The sequence below is a fragment of the Cydia strobilella genome, chromosome 7 (assembly GCF_947568885.1).
Source record: "Cydia strobilella chromosome 7, ilCydStro3.1, whole genome shotgun sequence".
Lineage (NCBI taxonomy): Eukaryota > Metazoa > Arthropoda > Insecta > Lepidoptera > Tortricidae > Cydia > Cydia strobilella.
Window position 1 is genome coordinate 5110661 of NC_086047.1, and position 22313 is coordinate 5132973.

Here is a 22313-nt window from a genome sequence, read left to right on the forward strand (position 1 = left end):
TAACATAACCAGATGTCTTACTCGTTAGGGGCTAATAAACACAAGATATCTTGCAGCTCGTGTATCTACTACACCCTAGGCTTCTTCTTAAAGAAGCTTCTTGAACGAGTAACCTAATCAACCAGTAAGGCTGTATAATTTTACCCTTACCCCACCCCACTGTTACCACACCTACTACCACACCCTACACCTACCATACCCTTTCCACTGGCCTAGTTAGTCGACTGCAACCGGAAAGGTACTAAAATTGCGAATTGTTTCACACTAATTTTTTTTGTAAATTTCTTAATTTTTTGTATGGATCGTGAAATTTATCATCTCAATAAAGAAAGCTTTCTGCAACTTGCACATATGTAGTGTAAGAGTGTGACATTACCTTTGTATGGTGAGAACGAATAATAATGAGTAAAAATCGTGAAAGTTTAAATCAGTGTTATGCTATTATTACTGTACCTATACAATGCAACAGAACAAATTTTAATATAAGTATAGGTATATGTATTTTTTTGTATATGACATCGTAAGATTCTGCACCCCTTAGTTTACAACCTAATGTAGGTTAGGTCAGGTTAGTTTGTTTTGTTGAAACTATCGGTTTATAATTTAACTAGTGAGATTGTAAACTGACGAGTGTTTACATTTTTACGGTGACATATAATTACCTATACCGTTTCAATACGGAAGGTGTGACTTAAAAACATTCGTTAATCTATTGGTACTCAATAATATTGGATTTTATATATATTCTTGGCGTTGACTAAGGATATGTGCATCGGTTAACAAGAATATAACGACTGGCTAACTACCTAACGTTCAATTTTTTTTTCTTTTGAGAAATAGATAATACGCTAAACGCACATTCCATATATAGGGACCTACGATCAGAATTATAAGTACCCTAGGTATTATAACAAACGTGATTTTTTTAAACAATGACCCATTTGCTAAAAATATACGTTTTTCCCTTGCAACTGCAGCAAAAGCCTTGCTTATCCCGGCAAGCATCGCAATCCAGCGCCACGCCCGCACCCGGCTCGCCCACCTCGCGTCTGCTTCTCGAGTATGAGATGCATCTCCGCAACACCTTGGCTAAAGGCATGGACGCTGAGAGCTACAGCCTTCACACCTTCGAGGCGTTGCTGAGCCAGAGCATGGAGGATCTAGGTGAGTGTTTCCACGGTAAGTGCGATTCTTATTTTTCAATAACTTAAAACGATTAAACGGTATACGCAGATTTAAATTATTTGTTAATCCGTGATTTGTCGCGTGTCGCTTAGTTTTATAAAATCAATATGTATAAATTAGATTTTGTCACTTTAATAACAAACCGATGTTTTAAAAAATCTGTGTTTTACTCAAAAATGGCAATTGGCATACAATCAAAGTCACATTTGTATGTTTTTATACAAACTAAACTCTGAACTAATTGATTTATCTAATTCCTCATAGAATACAACGACAATATGCCGCCTTCGAATCCGCGAAGCCCCTATCCACCGCGACGTCGTAAGTATTCAGTTTGGTCACAAATTTTTAAAATATGCAAAATTGTTAATTTTTTTGTTCAAAATTGTTTTATTTAAAAAAAAAAGAAAGTAGCTTGATTTCATTTTTCGAAAGTTAACCAAAATATATTGACACTGGCGCAGCCCTTTTCACACACGTAACAAATGTAAACATATAATTTTTATTTTTTCTTGAGGACCGAACCAAGAATCCGTTCTACACTATTTGAGAAACCTTACGGAGGCAGCCATAAGGGCTAGAGGAGGTGAAGCCATCACTTATTATTATACCTATAATATCATACTAGTAACACCCATAACAATATCGGATCTTGAAGGTTTGCCGTAGCTATCGCCCCCACTTGACGTAGCGAGCCGATCCATATTATTGTGAGACTTTCTGTATAATATTCTATCACTATAGGAATAAAATGTTGTAGTTGCGATTCACTTTTCTATAATCGTATTGTGCATCTGTCACACTGATGACACACGTGGATAACGTACGAATTGAATTCAGAATTTCCTCCTTTTTATTTCAATACATCTTGTCATTATCACATTAGAGGATGTTCCGCGTAGAAGTATCATGACGCGTGTCACATAAGAGCCTATTTTTTCTTAAATCAATGGCGAAGCCATTTACAATCATTCAGTTTGGTTACAATTGTTTTTGGTCATAACGTTTCATTTAAATATTTTCTGACAGTTAAAATCCAGTACAAAAGGGAGGACATTTCTAAATTTAATTCAACCGTGGCAATAATAATTGCAAATCGCTTTATATACACTTCGCTATACCTCCCCGACCATAAAGTATCTACTCTTGCGAATAGTGTGGTTTTTTAGTTGATAAGCTGTAGCCCTCGTGCCAGTTAATATATCATGATACTAATATAATATGTATAAGATGGTAACTCGGGAAAGTCTAATGTAATGAAAATTCTTATGTAAAATAAGTATTGAGGGAAATAAATGCTACAGTATTCTACTATTTTAGTTATTACTAGTAATATTGCCATTATAGTACAAATGACGAACTCGACGAAGATAAAAATAATATAGGAAAGCGACGTATTTTTTCTTTGACCCAATTTATACCTTTCTAGTGTTTAATATTTGCGATGAATTTGAAATAAGCAACTAATTGGCTTCTATTTGGGAATTGAATTCAATGAGTATAGAAAAGAAAAAAACATTTGGAGAAATTTGGCGGAACATCTTTGTCCTTGTAACCTTCCAGAAGGACGATCTCCAAATGTAAGTGAAGTTATTTATTTTATTTCCATTATGAATAGAATATTAATTTTGGCACTCGGTAGGGACGTCTGCGATGGAATCACAATGTAGGCGAAAAATACTTTGAATTGTTCGAGAATATCACATTATCTCCTACAGTATATTTGTTGTTGGAATGTAATAAAACATTATTTTGTGAATAATATGTATACAGCGTTCCTTAAAACTTAAAAGTATATTGAGATTTAAAAAAAAAGTATTTAATTGTTTAATATGTATGAACATTAAATTCTACAGAAGTGATTTTTTATTCAATGGGCATAACTAAATATAAGTAAAAAAAAAAAAAACATCATTAATTAAACGAATGGTGATTTTCCACTTTATTGTTATGGTAATTTTATTCTATTCATTCTAAAAGAAAATTACTATTTTATAAACAATTATAACTGATTTTAGCGCAGACGCATTATCTGTACAGTAATTTCATTAAATGCACCATAATGCCTAAAATTAATTTTATCACAACGCCAAATAATCTCATATTAATAAATTGAGCGTTTGATACAATTGTAAAATGTTAAAATAAAACAAATATCATCCAGTCTGCTATGCTGGATTCTAAAATGGTATATTTAGGTATGGTAATGGTAAATGGTAGACCAACCAAAAACTCCGAAAACGGGTGTCATGACAATTTTTTCGATAACTGTCATAAATTTCGCAATCTGCACCCCATAACACAACAGAAACGAGTACCATGCCGACTTTTGCGAAAAATGTCCGCCGGTTTGGATTTCAAAATATATATGCACCCCCAAAAGCTTCATAAACGAGTACCGTGATAAACCATACATTGAGTTTAATTTCAAAAACTCGCAGGAATAACTCGGTATTTATTTATATTAACTTAACAAATGAAGGGATGTTTACAAAAACAACATAACTAACATTTTTGGCGGATTTGAGTTATTGGTATCATAGTGTTCGTCTAAGAAAGAGCTACAAGTAGTGCAAAAGATATTGTCCAAAATAGATCCCATTAGTCCAAAATCGTTCCCTAAAAATATACCCATTTTACAAAAACTACATAACTACATTATTTTTTACAAAAAGGACATAACTGTATTCATATGAGTTCACGTAAAAAATTCCCTTTAAGTATAATACCAATATTCAATATACTCTATGCTTATACCTTATACAGTATACACCCTTAACATTCAAAATAAGAAAAAAATGTACAATAGTTTGATAAACGTGCTTATGCATCTTCACTTTCCTTAAATCCTCACACAGTACCCGACTTAAAGAAATTGATAGACTTTTTAGTAAAACCATCGAGCCCTCAATTCTATACATCGATACTATCTCCAACAACGTATCAAGAATTGTCGTCTCTGGAGGTGGATAGTGATGACAATAGCAGCGGATATGAGGATTAAAATAAATCCACTAGTTAAGTAAGATAAATCTGTACCTCTCTGATAGAATACAAAACATAATTTCTATAGAAACTTGTTTTATTTTCTTACAAAAAGAACATAACTAACAAAATTTTACAAAAACAGCATAAGTGACGAACTTATTTTTTTCCAAAAATGCTGGTCTTTGAAATGTGTAATCGTATATTTCGGAACTATTGGCCACTTACTAAAATCACCTATACAATGTTTATGTACAATTACTAATATATAAGAAGACATATAGTTTTTTTGGTTTTCTGTAAATTCATGTCTAGTGTAGTTATGTTGTTTTTGTAAACATGCCTGCAAATATTATTGACACATTACTCCGACAGCAGGACTTAGGCACCCGGCATCTGGTATTCTTCTTCTAAAATATTGTAATCACTTACTTCCATGCAGTGGTGTAACATCTCGAAGGAAAATTAAATTAGCCACTGAAACTTTTAACCGCCCGGTTTTTATAAATTATCTTTTACATTATTCTGGAACATGGGCTGCAGCTATCGTCACAAATATAATATACAGATCTACCACATTAAACCCCGATAAAAACTTCTTTATTATTTGTATTCCTTCTTTTAAATTTAATTTATTTATATTACGCGATGGCACAACTTATCATTATGTTTTATAATAATACTAAGATATACATCTATATTTCAGTTTTCAATGTGCTTTTCATACGTATTATACTCAATATTACTAGGAACCCGTGTCCTACTATTAGGTAGCTGTATCATTCATGAAATTAAAAAGTACATTGGATGTGGCTTGTCAAAATTTGCTTGATGTTCTGTAGACAGTTGGAAGTTGCTTTATAAAACATTTGAATAAACACCATCATTCTTCAATTAAACAAGAATAATTGTGATAAAATAATTCAAAAATCAAAATTTGCACGAAGTGGCTGTAAATAATAAAAAAATATTGACGTAGGTTCTGATCCTTAACTTGCCTGTGTATAAGTTGAAGATAAGTTTGTTCTGTTTGTTTATGGGCATGTTTATTTATCTTTATCTGTGAGAACGGTATTGGGAGCTAGTGTGTCTGTGTCAGGCCCGGCGACGCAGTGTGCCGGCGGCGGTAGCCGGTCCTCCACGCTACCGCTGCCGCACCGGCTGGGCGTTGAGAGACAACACAGCGCGCGATCTGACCGCGACGGATATTACAGGTGGGTACAGGGATAGCCTTCGAGTAAGTATGTTTATATTGAAGGAAACCTAATTCATATTAAACAAATATTATCTAGGAGTAAAGCGCCTTTAAAAAAAACGTCCGTGTGTGGCTAAAGTAAGATAAAAAAATCACAAAATGTATTAATCACACACGGATTTATTTTAGACGGACAGACGGATATGGCGAGAGTACAATAGTTATTTGTGCAACAAGAGAGGAAAGTTGGTTTTTCTTGCGAGTGTTTATTTTGTAAGGTAAAATATTGAGCGTAGCGAGGGACTCAAAAACACGAGATGTAAAATAACTGATCTCAGGTTGCACATATAATTTTTCACCTCAGTAGTGAGAAGGTTAAAATGTATTTCGAATTACACAAAGAAACATAAAAAAAAAACACAAATATGAAGTGGCAGAACCGGCCAAGTGCGAGTCGGACTCGCCCACCGCGGGTTCCGTACTTTTTGGTATTTGTTGTTATAGCGGCAACAGAAATACATCATCTGTGAATATTTCAATTGTTACTCTATCACGGTTAATGAGATACAGCCCGGTGACAGACAGACGGACAGACTGACAGCGGAGTCTTAGTAATAGGGTCCGTACCGGCGCCACTGCAGTAAATAAAAATAGGACAGTGCAATTTCTGAATTAATCAAATTTTTCTTAACTGCTTTTCTAAAAATATTAATGATAGAAAATATTAATTAACCAACGGTGCTCAAACATAGTCGCTCACAGAAGTCTAAGTCTAAAGAGCGTATTCCCATCTTAAAGGCCGGCAACGCACTTACAACCCCTCTGGTGTTGCGGGTGTCCATGGGCGGCGGTAATCGCTTACCATCAGGTGATCCGTCTGCTCGTTTGCCTCCTATTTCATAAAAAAAAGGCATTTATCTTCATTAAAAATATGTGCATTTTTAGGGTTCCGTACCCAAAGGGTAAAAACGGGACCCTATTACTGAGACTCCGCTGTCCGTCAGTCCGTCTGTCTGTCTGTCCGTCTGTCTGTCTGTCTGTCTGTCCGTCTGTCCGTCTGTCCGTCTGTCGTCCGTCTGTCCGTCTGTCGTCCGTCTGTCCGTCTGTCTGTCACCAGGCTGTATCTCATGAACCGTATAGACAGTTGAAATTTTCACAGATGATATATTTCTGTTGCCGCTACAACAAAAAATACTAAAAAGTACGGAACCCTCGGTGGGTGAGTCCGACTCGCACTTGTCCGGTTTTTTTTTCTACCTTTACTCTAGTTAAACACTAAAATAACGTATTATGTTTGTAGTACATTATGACTTAAAACATAAATCAACGAGAAAAATCACAATGATATGGCTTCGGAAATATCTCGAATAGTATAAGACATTGAAGATACGAAAAAAAACCGGCCAAGTGCGAGTCGGACTCACGCACAGAGGGTTCCGTACATTACACAATTTAAACAAAGTATTTTTATGTGAAACGTTAGTGAAAGGTAAATTGCGGTTTACGATTTATGACGTATTAAAAAAATCTACTTACTAGATCTCCTTCAAACCAATTTTCGGTTGAAGTTTGCATGGTAATGTACATCATATATTTTTTTTAGTTTTATCATTCTCTTATTTTAGAAGTAACAGGGGCCCCAGGGGGAGGGGGACACACATTTTACCACTTTGGAAATGTCTCTCGCGCAAACTATTCAGTTTAGAAAAAAATGTTATTAGAAACCTTAATATCATTTTTGAAGACCTATCCATGGATACCCCACACGTATGAGTTTGATTAAAAAAAATTGAGTTTAAGTTCTAAGTATGGGAATCCCAAAATTTATTGATTTTTTTCTATTTTTGTGTGAAAATCTTAATGCGGTTCACAGAATACATCTACTTACCAAGTTTCAACAGTATAGTTCTTATAGTTTCGGAAATAAGTGGCTGTGACATACGGACGGACAGACAGACATGACGAATCCATAAGGGTTCCGTTTTTGCCATTTGGCTACGGAACCCTAAAAAGAGTTAAACTTAATTCATTCTGACTGGTCTAATCATTATCAATTCCCTTTACTTATTTAATTCCCTGATCTAATTGAGAATTCTCAGAACAAAAGAAATGCCATAATGAATAATGTATTGTATTGATATAGCGATCGCAACGAGCTTATGCGGGAGCGTGAGCGAGAGCGTGAACGGGGCTACTTAAGTGATCACAGTTCAAGGTTTGTTATATTTATAAAGCTTTCAACTAGAGATGCCCCGAATAGTGGTTTTGGCCGAATACCGAATATTCGGCCCCTCTCTCGGCCGAAACGCCATAACGCCGGAATATACGGCATAACATGCGAACATTTTGAGTCACGTTAATTATGAAAACTGTTCGCCAACAAACCACAACGTTTCCTAAGATTTAACTTTTGTTGCTCAGAGCTAGTGAATGTAGTTAGTCAATCAAATCAGACCCATGCTAATAATGAAATTATTTGTAATCAACTAATGCTCAAAAACAGGGTCTTCGACTTCGTATTTCACAACTTTCTAAGAAAACATGTTTAAATAAAATAAAGTGGTGTGCGCTTATTTTTATTGTGTAATTTTTCTTTTTAGGTAAGTGCATCAGATATTCGGTATTCGGCCGAATGGTAGGCAACATACGGCCGAATACCGAATATCCGGCAAAATAGCCGAATTATCGCCGAATATTCGTGGCATCTCTACTTTCAACCCAGTCCCTTTGTGCTCCTTTCAAGTCACTCTCGAGTATCTCTTACACTGTTGTCCTAAGGGTGAACGAGGGGATTTTTTTTACATTTATACCCTTTTTCTGTAATTTGATAAACTTCCTTTAGCAAATAGAAATCTTGTTATTCTGTTTCTTTAATATATTGTAAAGGCAGAATGGGGCTATGTACACGTAGAATGTATAGTCAGTATCAAAAGTAACGGATTAAACTACGTGACAAAAGTATCTACCTTTCTCTAATAGCTTAACAAAAAAACATAAATCCAATATATGAAACAATTACACTGGGACAGATATTTTAGAACGCGAACTGTAGAGATATATCTCTATTTGGAGCGTTATTTCATCCGCCACTATTGTTGGTAACCTTACTGCAGGCTTACTTTTAATATACTAATCCAGACAAGGTACCGTAAAATCAGGTAACAATAATCCTTAAGTACAACTGTGGTCCAGTTTTCAACGTTGATTCTTAACGAGCCTTTATGATTAGTACTCGTTACATTTATTTTGTAGCTTAGATACCATGAACCATGATGCTCTTTCTATATTATATACTTAACATAATTTGAAATATACTTATACATATTTTACTGGATCTTGAGTTTGGACCTGGACCATAGTTGTAAGTTGTAAACTAAAGTTACCTGATTTTACGCTATCTTTAGATGTGTCCTCACTTTTTTGGCTTATTGAGAATATATCGCATTAAAGAAACCTACGAACAAAGATTTAATAATCAAATAAATACTGCAGCAGTAAAGTCGTAGTAGATAAGTACATAATTATAATTACAATAACATAACTAAATAACCATCTAATATAAAAGAAACAAAAGTAACGTGGTTAACTGAACGTAATTTTATATGGCTCTCATAAATAATGGGTTGTTCTTTTGAATGTTAAGAATTTGCGGATACTAATGCCCATATTTTTGGTAGAGGCCAAAATTGCGTCAGAGACATTTTTTGCTCATAACGATTCCAAAATTAAGAAATTACAGGTGTTAGAAGAAAATTGTTTTGTTTTTTGAGTTTTAACTTAGCATATTTTCCTAGTCTTATTCAAATTGGATAAAGCAGTAGCTGTACGGTTTATTTTATTCTCGCCCTACGGTACATTTCTTTAAGCATTACATTTGTGAAATGAATTGAATAATATATTATTATAACAAAAACGAATTATGTCTACATATATATATAGGTATAATTTATGCACCACCTCTGACTTCTCCATGAACCCAAAGTCAAACGAAACTTGAAATCTTTTAATTAGTTTGTCAAAAGGTTTTTTTTTTTCAGAGACCGCATTAGGGACCGAGATCAAGGGTACCTGAGCGACCATCAATCAAGGTATGTACTAATTAGATTTATTTTTACTAATTACCAACTTTTACTCGTATGATTCTCTTAAGAACTCAGCCGGCTTTCTATGCCGGAAAATCAAGAAGTACTTCACAGCAATGACTTTACCTATATATGTGTATATTACATAGTAATGTACCTCTGATAAGGTTTATGCAGAGCAGATTAAAAAAAATTGTAGGCAACAGCTCGGAACATTTCGATTTGGAAGCATTTTTTACAATTCAACTGGAAACCGCTTAGTTTATTTTACTCGTTTACCGCTCACTGCGCATCCTTTCATTTAGAAGTAAAAGCGGATTACTGAGCGACAAGCCAGAAAATACAATCTGTGCTAGAAATATTGATTTATCGGTATTTTGAATAAATCAACCTATTTTAAAGTCTTGGTGTAGAAACTGTAGAACATTGTAAAACAAGTATAGGGCATAAAGGCAGTAAACTATCTTTAGACATTTAGAAATATAAGTCTGCTGAAAAATAGAATGCTTTATGGCTCCTCTACACGCTGGGTCATCATACTGGCCCCCTAAGATGGGCCATCGTGTAGAGAGGGTCACTACCCTCTCTGTGTCGGGTGGCTTATGGCGCGGCGGGATGACAATGGGATGGCCATGGTGTCGGTTTTCCGTCCACACATCAAAGGTAGTGGGCCAGTGATAGCAGTACGCACCTACACGTGGCCCATTTCACAGTGCGTGCTCAAACGCGGTTGAGTGTGGACGTTCGTGCTTTGTATCAATTTACGACTTTTTTTGCTTAAACAGACGACTTCTTGGCCTCATCATGAAGTAATGGAGTTTTTAGAACTATATCGTGTAGTTACGTTTTCAACCATCGCATGGCCAATTGGCCATCTCAAGTCACTGGTCCAGCGCTGGGCCATCGTGTAGAGGAGCCATTAATGACTTACCCCATTATATTGATCTTCTAAAATATTTGAAGAGCCATAATAACCGTGCTCTAAATTCTCCGCGTTCGTCCGTCTGAAATAGTAGATAAAGCCTTAATTGTTAACATTACAATGAAAATACGAAATATGACCTACAAATCTACCTAAGAGAGACTACAAGTGTCCTTCCGTTATAGGACTCGAGATTTAAGGTGTTTGAAAAAAAAAGATTTCATGAATGCATGGAATTTCATATACCAATAGACATACCTACTGAATACATGCTGGCCGATCATTATGTTACCTATAATATAGGTTATCTTTATAAATCACAGCATAGAACAACTGTTATCGCATATTGTAAATTATAAACCTAAAGCAAGTTATCATAAGTTTAATATATTTATTTTAATGATTTCGTAATTATATTGATTTTTACACCTCACTCTCGACTCCAGTTTATCGTAACATTGGACACATTTGGACAAATCCATTACAAAAATACACTTAATTAAACATTTAATATAATTTTTAGAATAGACAAAAAATTTAAAGCTATTAAATATTTAAGAAGCTGTCTGCAAAAATGACGGGGGCAGTGGTGACACGATTATGCTTTTAAATTTGCAATAAACTGTCATTCAGATTAATTATTAGGAGCGACTGGAGCGAGCTAATAGCAAACTTCAATATTTTATTGTATTAAATATTTACGCCTCGATTGATATTATATAAATTCACATACTTATACACTTACCCAGAAGTGAGTTGATTAACTTGATATATACATATAACTTATATTTATATAGAGTACCTAATATTACCGATTAAAGCAGCATATATATCTATCAGCTATATATTGTATTACTCTATTCTTAAAATTCTCAGTAACCAGCATATAAAATATGTAGTAGTGGTTTATTTTACCTTCATCTGTGTACGATTAATGATTTTATTAACGGAAGTCGATATTTGCACTTGCATACAATATATAAACCAGCTCTTCGGCATCGAGCTTGCCCCTGTTAATTGTGTTTGCATTTAATTTATTACTTTCATGCTATTTACATTTAAACAACTATCAATTCATAAAGTGCACAAATAAGTATAATGATGTACACTCTGGCATCAGTTAAAAATGCCGAATATTTAAGTACCCTTAAAAACACTATGCTAGTTTACAATCTCAAAAATTACGAGTAATATAAGTCAACACAACAAAGTAATGTTATACTATAAGTAATAAAGTATTTGTTGATGATATGTATACTTCTACGATGTTATGTTAGCGCTTTGGCGTTAAGGGACCATGAAATGTAGGTACATGTATAAATACAATATCTTTGGTATCTACCTAGAACCAAGTCTAAAGTTCTTAGAATGCAGCAGTTTTCCGCTAGAGGAAACTTTCGAAATTTATGCTTCATAAGTTTTGCGAAAAGTTTGCATATAACTAAACCAAAGTAAGCAATGAAATTCAAATAATGAACACTGAAAGGTAGTGCTGCTTTACATCCTTTATTTTATATACATTTTTTATTACAAGCGGTAATTTACAGAACATTCAGAAAATTTTCTATCGTTTGCACTGTAAATAAAGAGGGCCTACAACAATATTTTCAAAATTATCCCGCTTTCAAAGTTATCCCGATGCACCTTCTTACCTATATCGGTACCTTAAATGAAAAATATCATGTCAAATTATGAACTGAAATATACGAGTATGTCATATATTAAAGAAAAAGTGACGAAGCCTTCCAGTGGTGAAGGTCGGATTTGATCCGGCGTCTTTAGCTTTAATTAATAATACGGGGATATATTTTTCATATCGTAATTCCGTAAGGAATTCGTATAGGAGGTGCAAGCGCGTACTGCTCGGCCCTAAGAGTTGGTCTTCTTCTTCTCCTTGTCCTTTTCCCATTATTTAAGTGTTAATCAAAGACGCCTAGTCGTAAAATGGTATAGTCAAGAAATTGGGACCGTTTCCGCCGTGGCAGGGTGGCCTAGAGGTTCAAGGCGTTAGCCCGGATTGCTAAAGACGCCGCGCCGGTTTGGATCCGGCGTTAACTACTGGAGGGCTTCGTCACTTTTTCTGTAATATATGACATCTATTTCAGTTTATAATTTATATATAGTAGTGTGACTAATTAAAACACAAATCCAAAATATTTAATAAAATAATCTGATTTGTTCCTAAAGTTGTGTATCATATTAAATTGTTTGAAAACGAGAACAAACGACATCTAAGGTAACGTTTGTAAACTGTTCCAGTTGATTCTGTTGCGCACGGATTGGCCAGAGAGTAACAATAGTTAATGCATTTATATTACCTGCTTACTGGCCTTACGGTGTCGCGAGGCTCTCCGTTTTTACAGCTAGTCTCTTCATGTGAAACGATGTTAAAATAATAGCCACTTTACAAGGGTACATACCATAGTATGGAAAATGTTGTTGTTTGACCTCTGTTTATTAAAGATCAAGGATATCAGGATACAGTTCGAGAAACAAATTGGCCCTAGGTACTTTATTCCGGTTACGTTTAGAGACGGCAGTTTGAAAGCAATTTTGTTTTTATAGTTGTGAAGTACTTACATATAATAAACTTGCAGCGACGGACATGGATTCCAAAAATGTCCACAATCACCCACTCACGCACTAAAACCACAACACACTTTTATGATATCATAGCAAAATCACTGAAAAAAATATTTTCCAAATCCACTGACACTGACACTCAGTGATAGGCCACCAATATATTTTTTAGTAAAACTCTCAAAATGTTTTAACTAAATAAACTTTTTGGATGATGACCTTTTTATTAGGTTACAAATATTGACAAGTTATTTGATATAAATGTGACGTTTAGTTACATTATCACGTTATGAATCAAGGTTATGAATGATTTTGTGTAAAATATTCTGTATAATTTCGATTAGGTTATCAAGCATTTTGCGAATACAGAGTAAACCAAATCTTAAAATGAAGGTGACAAATCGACACATTAATATAGATGTGGGGAAATATAATGGAAAGACGCTCTTACGATAAAGTTTTAGTCTACTCTTCTCCAATACGGCATAGGACGAAATATGAGACGAAGAATGAATTACCCTCGAAGTCGTCGTAAAAAGTATAAGAAACTGATACTTACACTATCGAAAGCTAGTACGTAGGTAAGTACTTAGTATAATCGAGCAAATATTTTGAACATCCTTATCGTTTGTTTGAGTTTTTTTCTGGTAGTCCCAATTTCGGCGTTCCAAAAAACTTACTTGTACACAGTCAAAAATTTTAATTTATAATTTCCAACCCATTTCGGACCTTGTCACAGTGACAATCAATATGAAAGTCGCTAGAGACCTCATACTTTTGCCACTGTGAATAAGTACAAAATGGGTAGGAAATTAAATTATTTGGCTGTACACGTTGGGGTACGTACGGGCTCCGGTTTGAAAGTCGTCCACTAGGCAAACAGCTTTTCAAATATTAGGTACTTACTTACCAATACTCCAAGTTACATAATTACGGTCTAAATGATGGGTCTTTATCAAAGTTACATTATATTCTGTCTCTGAGAGACACGTCTACTTTCGAGTAAGCTCTGATAAATTTAATCAAGAACAGCTAGTTAAGTGCTCCTATAATAAACGTGTCCTAAAAATGAATAAAAATAAAAATGGTTATAATATACTTACTGAGGTATCCTATTATAGGAAATTATTTCAAAAAGCAATTTAGCCAAATGGAATTACAAAGGATCCGTAAACAATCTCGGATTATCTTAGTGTTAACATGATAACGAACCATAGCGACGTACTTATTCTATTTATAATTTCTGTTTCCTTGTTATTACATATGAATTACTTTATTGAGTTTAATTTTATAAATAGATAAATACATTTTATAAGATGAAATAAACCTTTAAGAGCATATTTATACAAATAGACTTAGCAAACTTCGTCAGTCATCGCATCTTGGGCGGGTAAAAGTAACCAATTTACGAGTTTTTGCCCGGGATAATAAATTCCTATTTGTAAGACATTTGGATACATTAAGTACCTACATTTTTGCCTTATCCTTCTAAGTTTTGGTTATAAAGTATGAACCTACATTATGTTGTTAATACCTATGAATATTTCTCACTCTAGTAAAATGTCGCAATTCCTTGGGGAAGCTTGCATTTCCTAGTGACAATTTAATTAGCAGCCATACCACTGACAGTTCCACTTAAGCTATAGTTAAATAAAGAGAGAAAATCGAGAACACTAATGATGTGTAAGTTTTTAAATGTAGGTTTATGTTCTTATATTTTATTTTTTAGGGTATCGTTTTCTTCCCTATTTTTGTATTATCTTAATTTTGACTTTGACCAAAGATAGATATAACTCCGTAGCTTTGACATTACCTAGGTTGTCCTAGGTAATGTCAATGTCAATGTCCCATTACCTAGTTGCATATTTTTACAATTATTTTGGACATTTTTTTTAATATTCTTAATTATTTTGACTGATTTTTACTGTTTACTCTTTCTATTTATAGAAAGTGGTTTGATACACAATGACTTTTTAGCGTTTTGCTTTCTTTTGTTTATTTATTACCGGACATTATTTTGTTTTTTAAATTATTATTCTTTATTAAATTTGATTCTTAATTATTATTATTGATATAGTGTTGCGACGATCTTTTTGTGAATGCATTTTATTTTGACATGTAAAATATAATTTGTACATTTTCAATGAGAAATAAATGAATCTGTCTAATCTAATCTATTTACATGTACGTTCTACTGTAGCGTCAAGGCAACTGAGCCTACTTTGATCAATTGATTCGTTTCTATGATTCGGGTGTATTTAAACTGACTTCAAAAAATTTGTAGGTACTGTCAAGTGGAGTAACAAGGGACAAGATAAAGTCAACAATTATGCTACAAATATTTAAGTAAAAATTTCCTGAAATTTTCCTTGTTCTATACAGACATTTTGATAATATTTATTAAGGTATCGATCTCGGGCGCTAGGACTGAATTATATTCTTGACGTTTATTGCTTACGGTTGGGACGTCCTCCAGAGGCTCGACGACGTTAGCAATTTTACAAAAAACATTGGGCAAAAATCCAATATTATTTTATTATATGGTGTAGGTAATTGCTTGCCCAAAGGCGAATAGTCGAGATCTTACGATTACACGTTTTATTAGTTTCCTAATAATAAACGACGAAGAATGAAATATTAAGGCATTTGATTCACACATAATGACACAAAAATAAAAATTATATAAGCAAGTATATATTAGGAAACAATTATTTTATAATTATGCGATTCCGAGTATTTTCCAAAAAAAATTTTTATACCACTTCGGTGGCAATCAAGCATACGGCCCGCCTGATGGTAAGCCGTTACCGTAGCCTATGGACGCCTGCAACACCGGAGATATTACTCGCGCGTTGCCGACCCTTTAAAAACCTGTACACTCTTTTTTTGAAGAATCCCATACTGTAGCCCCTCGGGAAAACCTCGGCAGGGAGCTCATTCCACAGCCGAAGCGTACGCGGGAGGAAATTCCTCTTAAACCACACAACACTACAATTTAGTGTTAATGGGATTTAAAACTGCCCAAAAATGCTAACGTTGTCACCATCCGCTAATTGTTAAAACATCCTACACAGTTTTGTCGAATTTGCATATATGTAGGTATTTTTATTAGTACCTATTATAATAAAGTCAAGACTTATGTGTTATGAAAGATTGTAGTCTTGCGTCCTGTTGAGGAGAACATCCGGACATACGAAAGCATTTTTATTCATTTATCAAGCTGAAACGGAGACCTTCACTAACGCTCGGTCAATGAGACTACGCACGAACCTTTCAATGTGTTTTCAGCCGACACGCTTGATCCTATTTTATTGAATTAAAGCTTCAACTATTACTCTTCATATAAAAAAAATATTCGTCGCGCTTGCTTGCTCGCTTTAGCGCACAGCCTAATGGCCATTCAATTTGCTTCCGTTATTCCCAACGCTCACTGATCGCTATTGATCGCTTTATTATTCAGACAGACCAGTGCAGTTGTGATCTCCAATTACGTAGATTTGTAATGGATCCCGGGGTTAAAAAATGCTTTCCTACACTCGACCCAGATATAGACTAATTACTATTAACCGTAAATTGAGCGCTTCTCTCTCCCGTAAATTAGCGCATGATTATAATTAAATTAAATTCATTAAATAAAACTATGAAAACGGATTATAACGCGTATATTGAATTTGTAATACATTAACGTTTGTAATACGATAACGTTTCGAACCCTTTACATCGTCCGTGGTCAACGGGTGACTGAGGAAAAGCTACAATGTACAAAACTACCCACATACAAAAATAATGAACCAAAATATACTATAAACTTTAAGGTTGGTTGTACATGTAAAACGGTTCATAAGGCTAGTTATACAATACAACTATTTTCAAGTAAAGATATACCTACGCAAAAAAGCTACGCCGGCTCTAACCCTACACCTTTGACCCGAGAAGATTTAATTCCCTCCTAAATTGTACGAGGGTATCCCAATATGGGACCGGCAACAAACTCGGCGGGACACATCTTTTTAAAACATATTATACTCGGAATGTCCAACATCATCCAACACAAAGGAAACAAAAAAGGAGTAGAAGTGGTAGAAGTATGTTACACGGTAGACTTCAGGTAAATCATATATTGATTTCAGTAAACACAATCTTAATACACCTAAACACTAAAGGATTTTTACTCAAAATTTAAGGCATCTGTGATAAATATCTATTTATTCAGATAGTCAGCTAACCAAAGGTATACATTTTACAGTTAAAAAAACCGGCCAAGTGCGAGTTGGGCTCGCGTTCCAAGGGTTCCATTTCACGTTACACAATTTTTAACAATGTATTTTTTTATGTGAAACGTGAGTGAAATGTCTTTAAAAAACCCGTAAGGGTCGGATCAAAAACTAAGTAATTAAGTCCGACTCACGCTTTACTGCACATTTCTAATAGGTTTTCTTGTCATCTATAGGTAAAGAACTATTTTGTGTATTTTTTCAAAATTTTATACTCGGTAGTTTCGGAGATAAGGGGAGGGGGGCATGGTAATTTTTTGCCTATTTTCTTGAATAAATTCTAAACTGTTTATTCTAAATTTATAAAAAAATATATACGAGATTCGCTCAATACACTTTTTCATTTGATATGCAACAAAATATAGTTTGAAAAACTTTATTTTTTAATTTTCTCATTTACCTCTCAAAAGTGAGGACCATGTTTAAGATTAATTTGCTTACGTTACCATTCCGTCTTTGGTTCACAAACTAACATTTTATGTGTACCAAATCTTAATTCGTCCAGTAATTTGGGAGAAAATAGGCTGTGACAGACAGACAGACACTACAGACAGACAGACGCGCGAGTGATCCTATAAGGGTTCCGTTTTTTCCTTTTGGGGTACGGAACCCTAAAAATAGCGCAGAATAAGTTTCAATAAACAGTCTATGTAAATACCGCAACATGGCGGACGTTTAAGCCGTGAGGTATTTAAATCCGACTAAGTTGATCTGACGCGCGACGGGTCTCCCGTCGGATCCGCGCCGTCCATTTCAAATTACCTTCCTTATTGACTTCTGAACTTTTATCTGCATTATTTTTGCTGTTTTGAACACTTTATTTTATTTCCTTCTTTAATGATCAAAAAACAACAGTAAGTATAGGGTTTTATTCACAAGTAATGGGATTTTGTTCGAGTGGATAGGGCATCTTTTACGTATTCGCATTGACGTATCCTTGGGCGAGCAATTTGAACAACATTATCGGAAAATTACATATAGTTATATTTTCAAACAAGTTTTATCAACACTAAATGATCTTTCATATTAAATTGTTTTACATACAAGAAAAATGTTAGGGAAAAAAATGAATAGCTGGTAACAACCAGCTAATTAAAGCTCTTATACAGTTATTAAGCCTCATCCTGAAGCCTTAGCAAAAGTGCGATATCCTGTTTCCACTCTGTTCGAAGTAATTTAAGGTGTTTTGAATTTTCTGCCGCCACACATAGGCTAAATCGTTAAACTTAAGCAATTTCGCGATGGGGAATTTCATACTCGTACGCTATGGATTTCGAGCTCGGTTCAGTAATTGAGGTTTAGGTGGCAACAGCGCGTATGTGAGTTTACAAAGATACTACGCTATTCAAATAACAAGAGGGAACTTGCTATATGTTGTTTCGAGCAGTGGCACGACCGCAGATAAGATAATACCCTAAATTTGTTACGTAGGTATTCTGTAACGATATATGAATGACTTGTTAGATGTCAGTCTGATATCAGTGTACGTTAGAATTGGCCTGTTAATCGCGTTACGGACTTATTTTCAGGTGGTTGCGCGGATTTTTTCAAATCGGAATCATAAATTACGTAACATTACAGTTTACACCATAAACTAATTAAAATTAGCCTAAATCTACGTATCTATCTTGTTCTTTCTCAAGCTCAAGCACCCTATTCCATTCTGACATCAGTCTCGCTATCCCTGTCGTAAAGAAATCACAGTCAAGCAGGGCCATGAGCAAAGAGTTGACATTTGACTATTCATTTTTACGCTAGGGCTGTCAGTTAAAATAAGATAGCCTAAGATGTATTTAAAAAAATGCCTTTTTATTGTCTAGTTTTGTAAGCGCCTCCCGCTGCGCGTCCTGCATCGGCGAATCTGCGAGGGCGGCGTGGTACCGGCACTCGGACGGCTGGCGGGGCGCGCCAGCGCCCGGCCCGCGCCGTTCCCCCTGGGACTCCCTGCCCAGCTTACGGCATGAGGGAAGCCTTAACGACTCTGGTTATAGGAGTAACAGAGCTGATAGCTTTGAACAGAGGTATGATTTTTGAACCTTTATATTCTATATTAAATAAGTCTCATTTCATGCTCTCTGGGATTCCGTGACCGGTTAGTGTGTTGTTCAACAAAGGCTCTATTCATGAAACACGAACATAAGCAATTTGTACGAGAATAATAAAAAACATATAACGAGGTTTTATTTGTATGATACAATATAAAAGCTCACTATTAGCGATTAAAGATTAAATGTACAACCGCATATAAATTCGTAAATACTTTCAAAAATATATTGACTTAATGTCGGATGCTGACTTTGAACCCGATTGGAGAAATAGGTTTTCGATATATATTCATACAAACGAATACATCATAATTAACACAATGCATGGACGTCGTCTGTTATGCCGCAGAAATAACAACAGTTATTTTTAACTATAATCATCACGTAAATTAAAAAGTTGTAGACCCACATTTTAGTATCTATCTACACTTGGAGGAGCAGTCTATCCCAAAGGACAAAAACACCTTGTCTACCGGCTCTTATTTCAATGGGTAGTTTTAGCAGTAGTTTATTAGGCTCCCAATTTGGAACAAGGGAAATGCATTGGGTTTAATCTAATTTATTATACGATTATCGACCCTCTTCGCAGCGGCTTTCCGGAGTAATCTTGGATGAACCTTTACTTTACATAATGATATTCTACTACACAATGAATCTTTATTTTTCGTTATAAACGAAAATTGGATTGTTACGTACTCACCTGCAGAATTTCAATTTGGTTCAGAATGAAGCTATTATGCAGTTAGGAAAACAAAACTCGTACATACTCCTTTGCAAATTTAACTGCTTTAGAGCAAAGTTAAGGAAAAGTGTGCATGCGGGTGCGCGATAAATATAGTCATATTTAGTCTAGCATAATAACGAGGTTCAACTTAAAACGATTATTAATTTTATTGATTTACATACAAGATGTTAATTTATATTTATGTAATGTTTTTTTCATTTAAGTGAAGTTTTGTTATATCTTCTTGAGAATAAAGATTCTTAAACCTGATATATACAGTGGTACTACGAAACTTAATAACTAGCTTAAATCTAAAATAGGCCCTTGAGGCATTGTACCAAGGATGCTGGCGGCATTTTCTCGCTGTATCGCAATGCTAATACGTTGTGAGAGGAAGCCGCCAGCTCTTCGGTCACCAGTTACGTCAACCAGACGCTTCGCGATTTCTGCAAACAACTTGTGCGCGCTGGGACCCCATGGACCTGGAGTTTAAACTCCGACTTTAAACTTATAAGGATTTTATAAATGCTTTATAAAATTTGTTTTGTTCATTTTGATTGATCACGTCCACTAAGAATTAATTCTTCCTAAAATCAAACAGGAATAGTTGGTAATGACAATAATTATTTAATGCGTTTTTTTTGTAAATAAGTGCAATAGGTACGTTTAATAGAAACTGAATCAGTAAGCACACTAGTACCTACATAAATATATACTTAGTTTTTACTCTGCAGGGTGATTCTCCTAAAATTATAACTTGAAAGTAGATAACAAACAACTGCCAACGGTCACCCTGAAGAAAGGGATCAAGCATATTATTATACTTGACGTTATTCAAAGTCATAATATTTATGCTCCTCAACATTTTCGTGCCTAACCTTATTATATATTATGTACGTGTCCTGTACCTAATAAATATATAGTAGGGTTACTTTCCGTTCAAGTCATCTCGGTATATATGGTATCAATGCATTCAGTATGATGTCCTGAATACAAATATATAAGATGACAAGCGCGAAAATGTTGGGGGTATTAACTGTGACGTCATAAAGTCGCCGGTACAAAAAAAGAAATATTTTTCTTTTAAACATACCATGTGGGATATCTAATGAAAGGACTTTGTGAGTAAATTACAAATATATAACATATTATAACATTTTCACTTATTGGTCTAACAAATTATAAGAAAACGTACAAAAATTTCACAATGCGCAGTTGATTTTAAACTGCTTTAGATTGAAAACTACTGAATGGATTATTCCAAAATATATACCAAATGACTGTGAATATCCTTTATATACTTAATGTTCAATAATAATAAACCAGAAATATTAAAAAATAAGGGAAGTACATCAATCTGAATAACAGTATAATTTTCTGTTACAGTAGACTACTAAAATACTCTTTTTTATTACTGAAAACATACCGTATTATAAATACATAGTAGAATTATATACAAAAATATAATAGGAGAAATTATTGGATACTTATACAATAAAATTGCAAACAAACTGAATTTAATTGTTTTAGAATGTTTAGTCCTAGTTAACCTAACATTAAGTAAAATTGTCTACCGGTTATAACACTCTTTGTTACAACTACCTACTGTTATTTAATTGGTCCCCGCGATACAGGCGCGCCTAGTGCGGGGGTACCAAAGTTCTTTCAGGAATTGTAAACTCTTAGTTAATAAATATTTTTTCATTTTCATTTTCATTTTTCAAAATAACTAAAACTAAAACTAAACCTAAAAAAATAAAATCCCTAAAACCTCCTCGGCAAGGTGCCCATCACGCGGGCATTACTATTATTATTATTTGTGTATTTTATATGTAGTTTATAAAGTTTACAGTTGTTCTTCAGTAAATATCTTCTTACTTTTGCCCTTGCGACATTTTTAGATGTCTCTGTGTAGCCCAAAAGTTGTCTGATAGAAAATAGCATTATTATAACCATAGCCAAGGCATTCAAATGTCCGCCATTTGTACAACATTTTGTATTCTGTGCAATAATGTATAATATAAAATAAATATTTTTGAGTGATTTTGACAACGTGCTATGTGATTATTTTTACCCTTGGTACTAGTGAGAACTAATGCTAAATAAAATCTTCAAGTCTTTGACGTTAGACCAACTAGAAACTAATTAAAGGAAAACATCGAACCATTTATTGTATTGACCAACTAATATCATGAGAAGCACGGGCTGAGAAAGGATAAGTACTTATATATGAAATAATTGAACTATTATCTCTAGCTAACTGCATGAGTATTGCGGACCGGGCAGCCACTCAATAAGAACTCGTCCTGATACCCTGGCGT

General features: G+C 34.5%; 1 protein-coding gene across 18 annotated transcripts in view; it reads left to right on the forward strand.

Moving 5' to 3' along the window:
• The window catches only part of LOC134742978 (protein still life, isoform SIF type 1), a 166497-nt gene that overhangs the window by 30329 nt on the left and 113855 nt on the right, over positions 1 to 22313 (forward strand). For 10 of the 18 annotated variants that reach the window (XR_010127985.1, XM_063676225.1, XM_063676226.1 and 7 more), the window contains exons 14-20: positions 978 to 1179; positions 1450 to 1506; positions 1703 to 1771; positions 5270 to 5384; positions 7509 to 7580; positions 9403 to 9453; positions 19044 to 19244. Coding sequence is in view for 17 of the 18 variants with exons in the window: in XM_063676225.1 (XP_063532295.1) it covers positions 978 to 1179; positions 1450 to 1506; positions 1703 to 1771; positions 5270 to 5384; positions 7509 to 7580; positions 9403 to 9453; positions 19044 to 19244 (767 nt within the window). In the remaining variant the exon portion in view is untranslated. The remainder of the gene's footprint in view (positions 1 to 977; positions 1180 to 1449; positions 1507 to 1702; positions 1772 to 5269; positions 5385 to 7508; positions 7581 to 9402; positions 9454 to 19043; positions 19245 to 22313) is intronic. The other 8 variants (XM_063676227.1, XM_063676214.1, XM_063676231.1 and 5 more) reach the window with 3 other exon arrangements.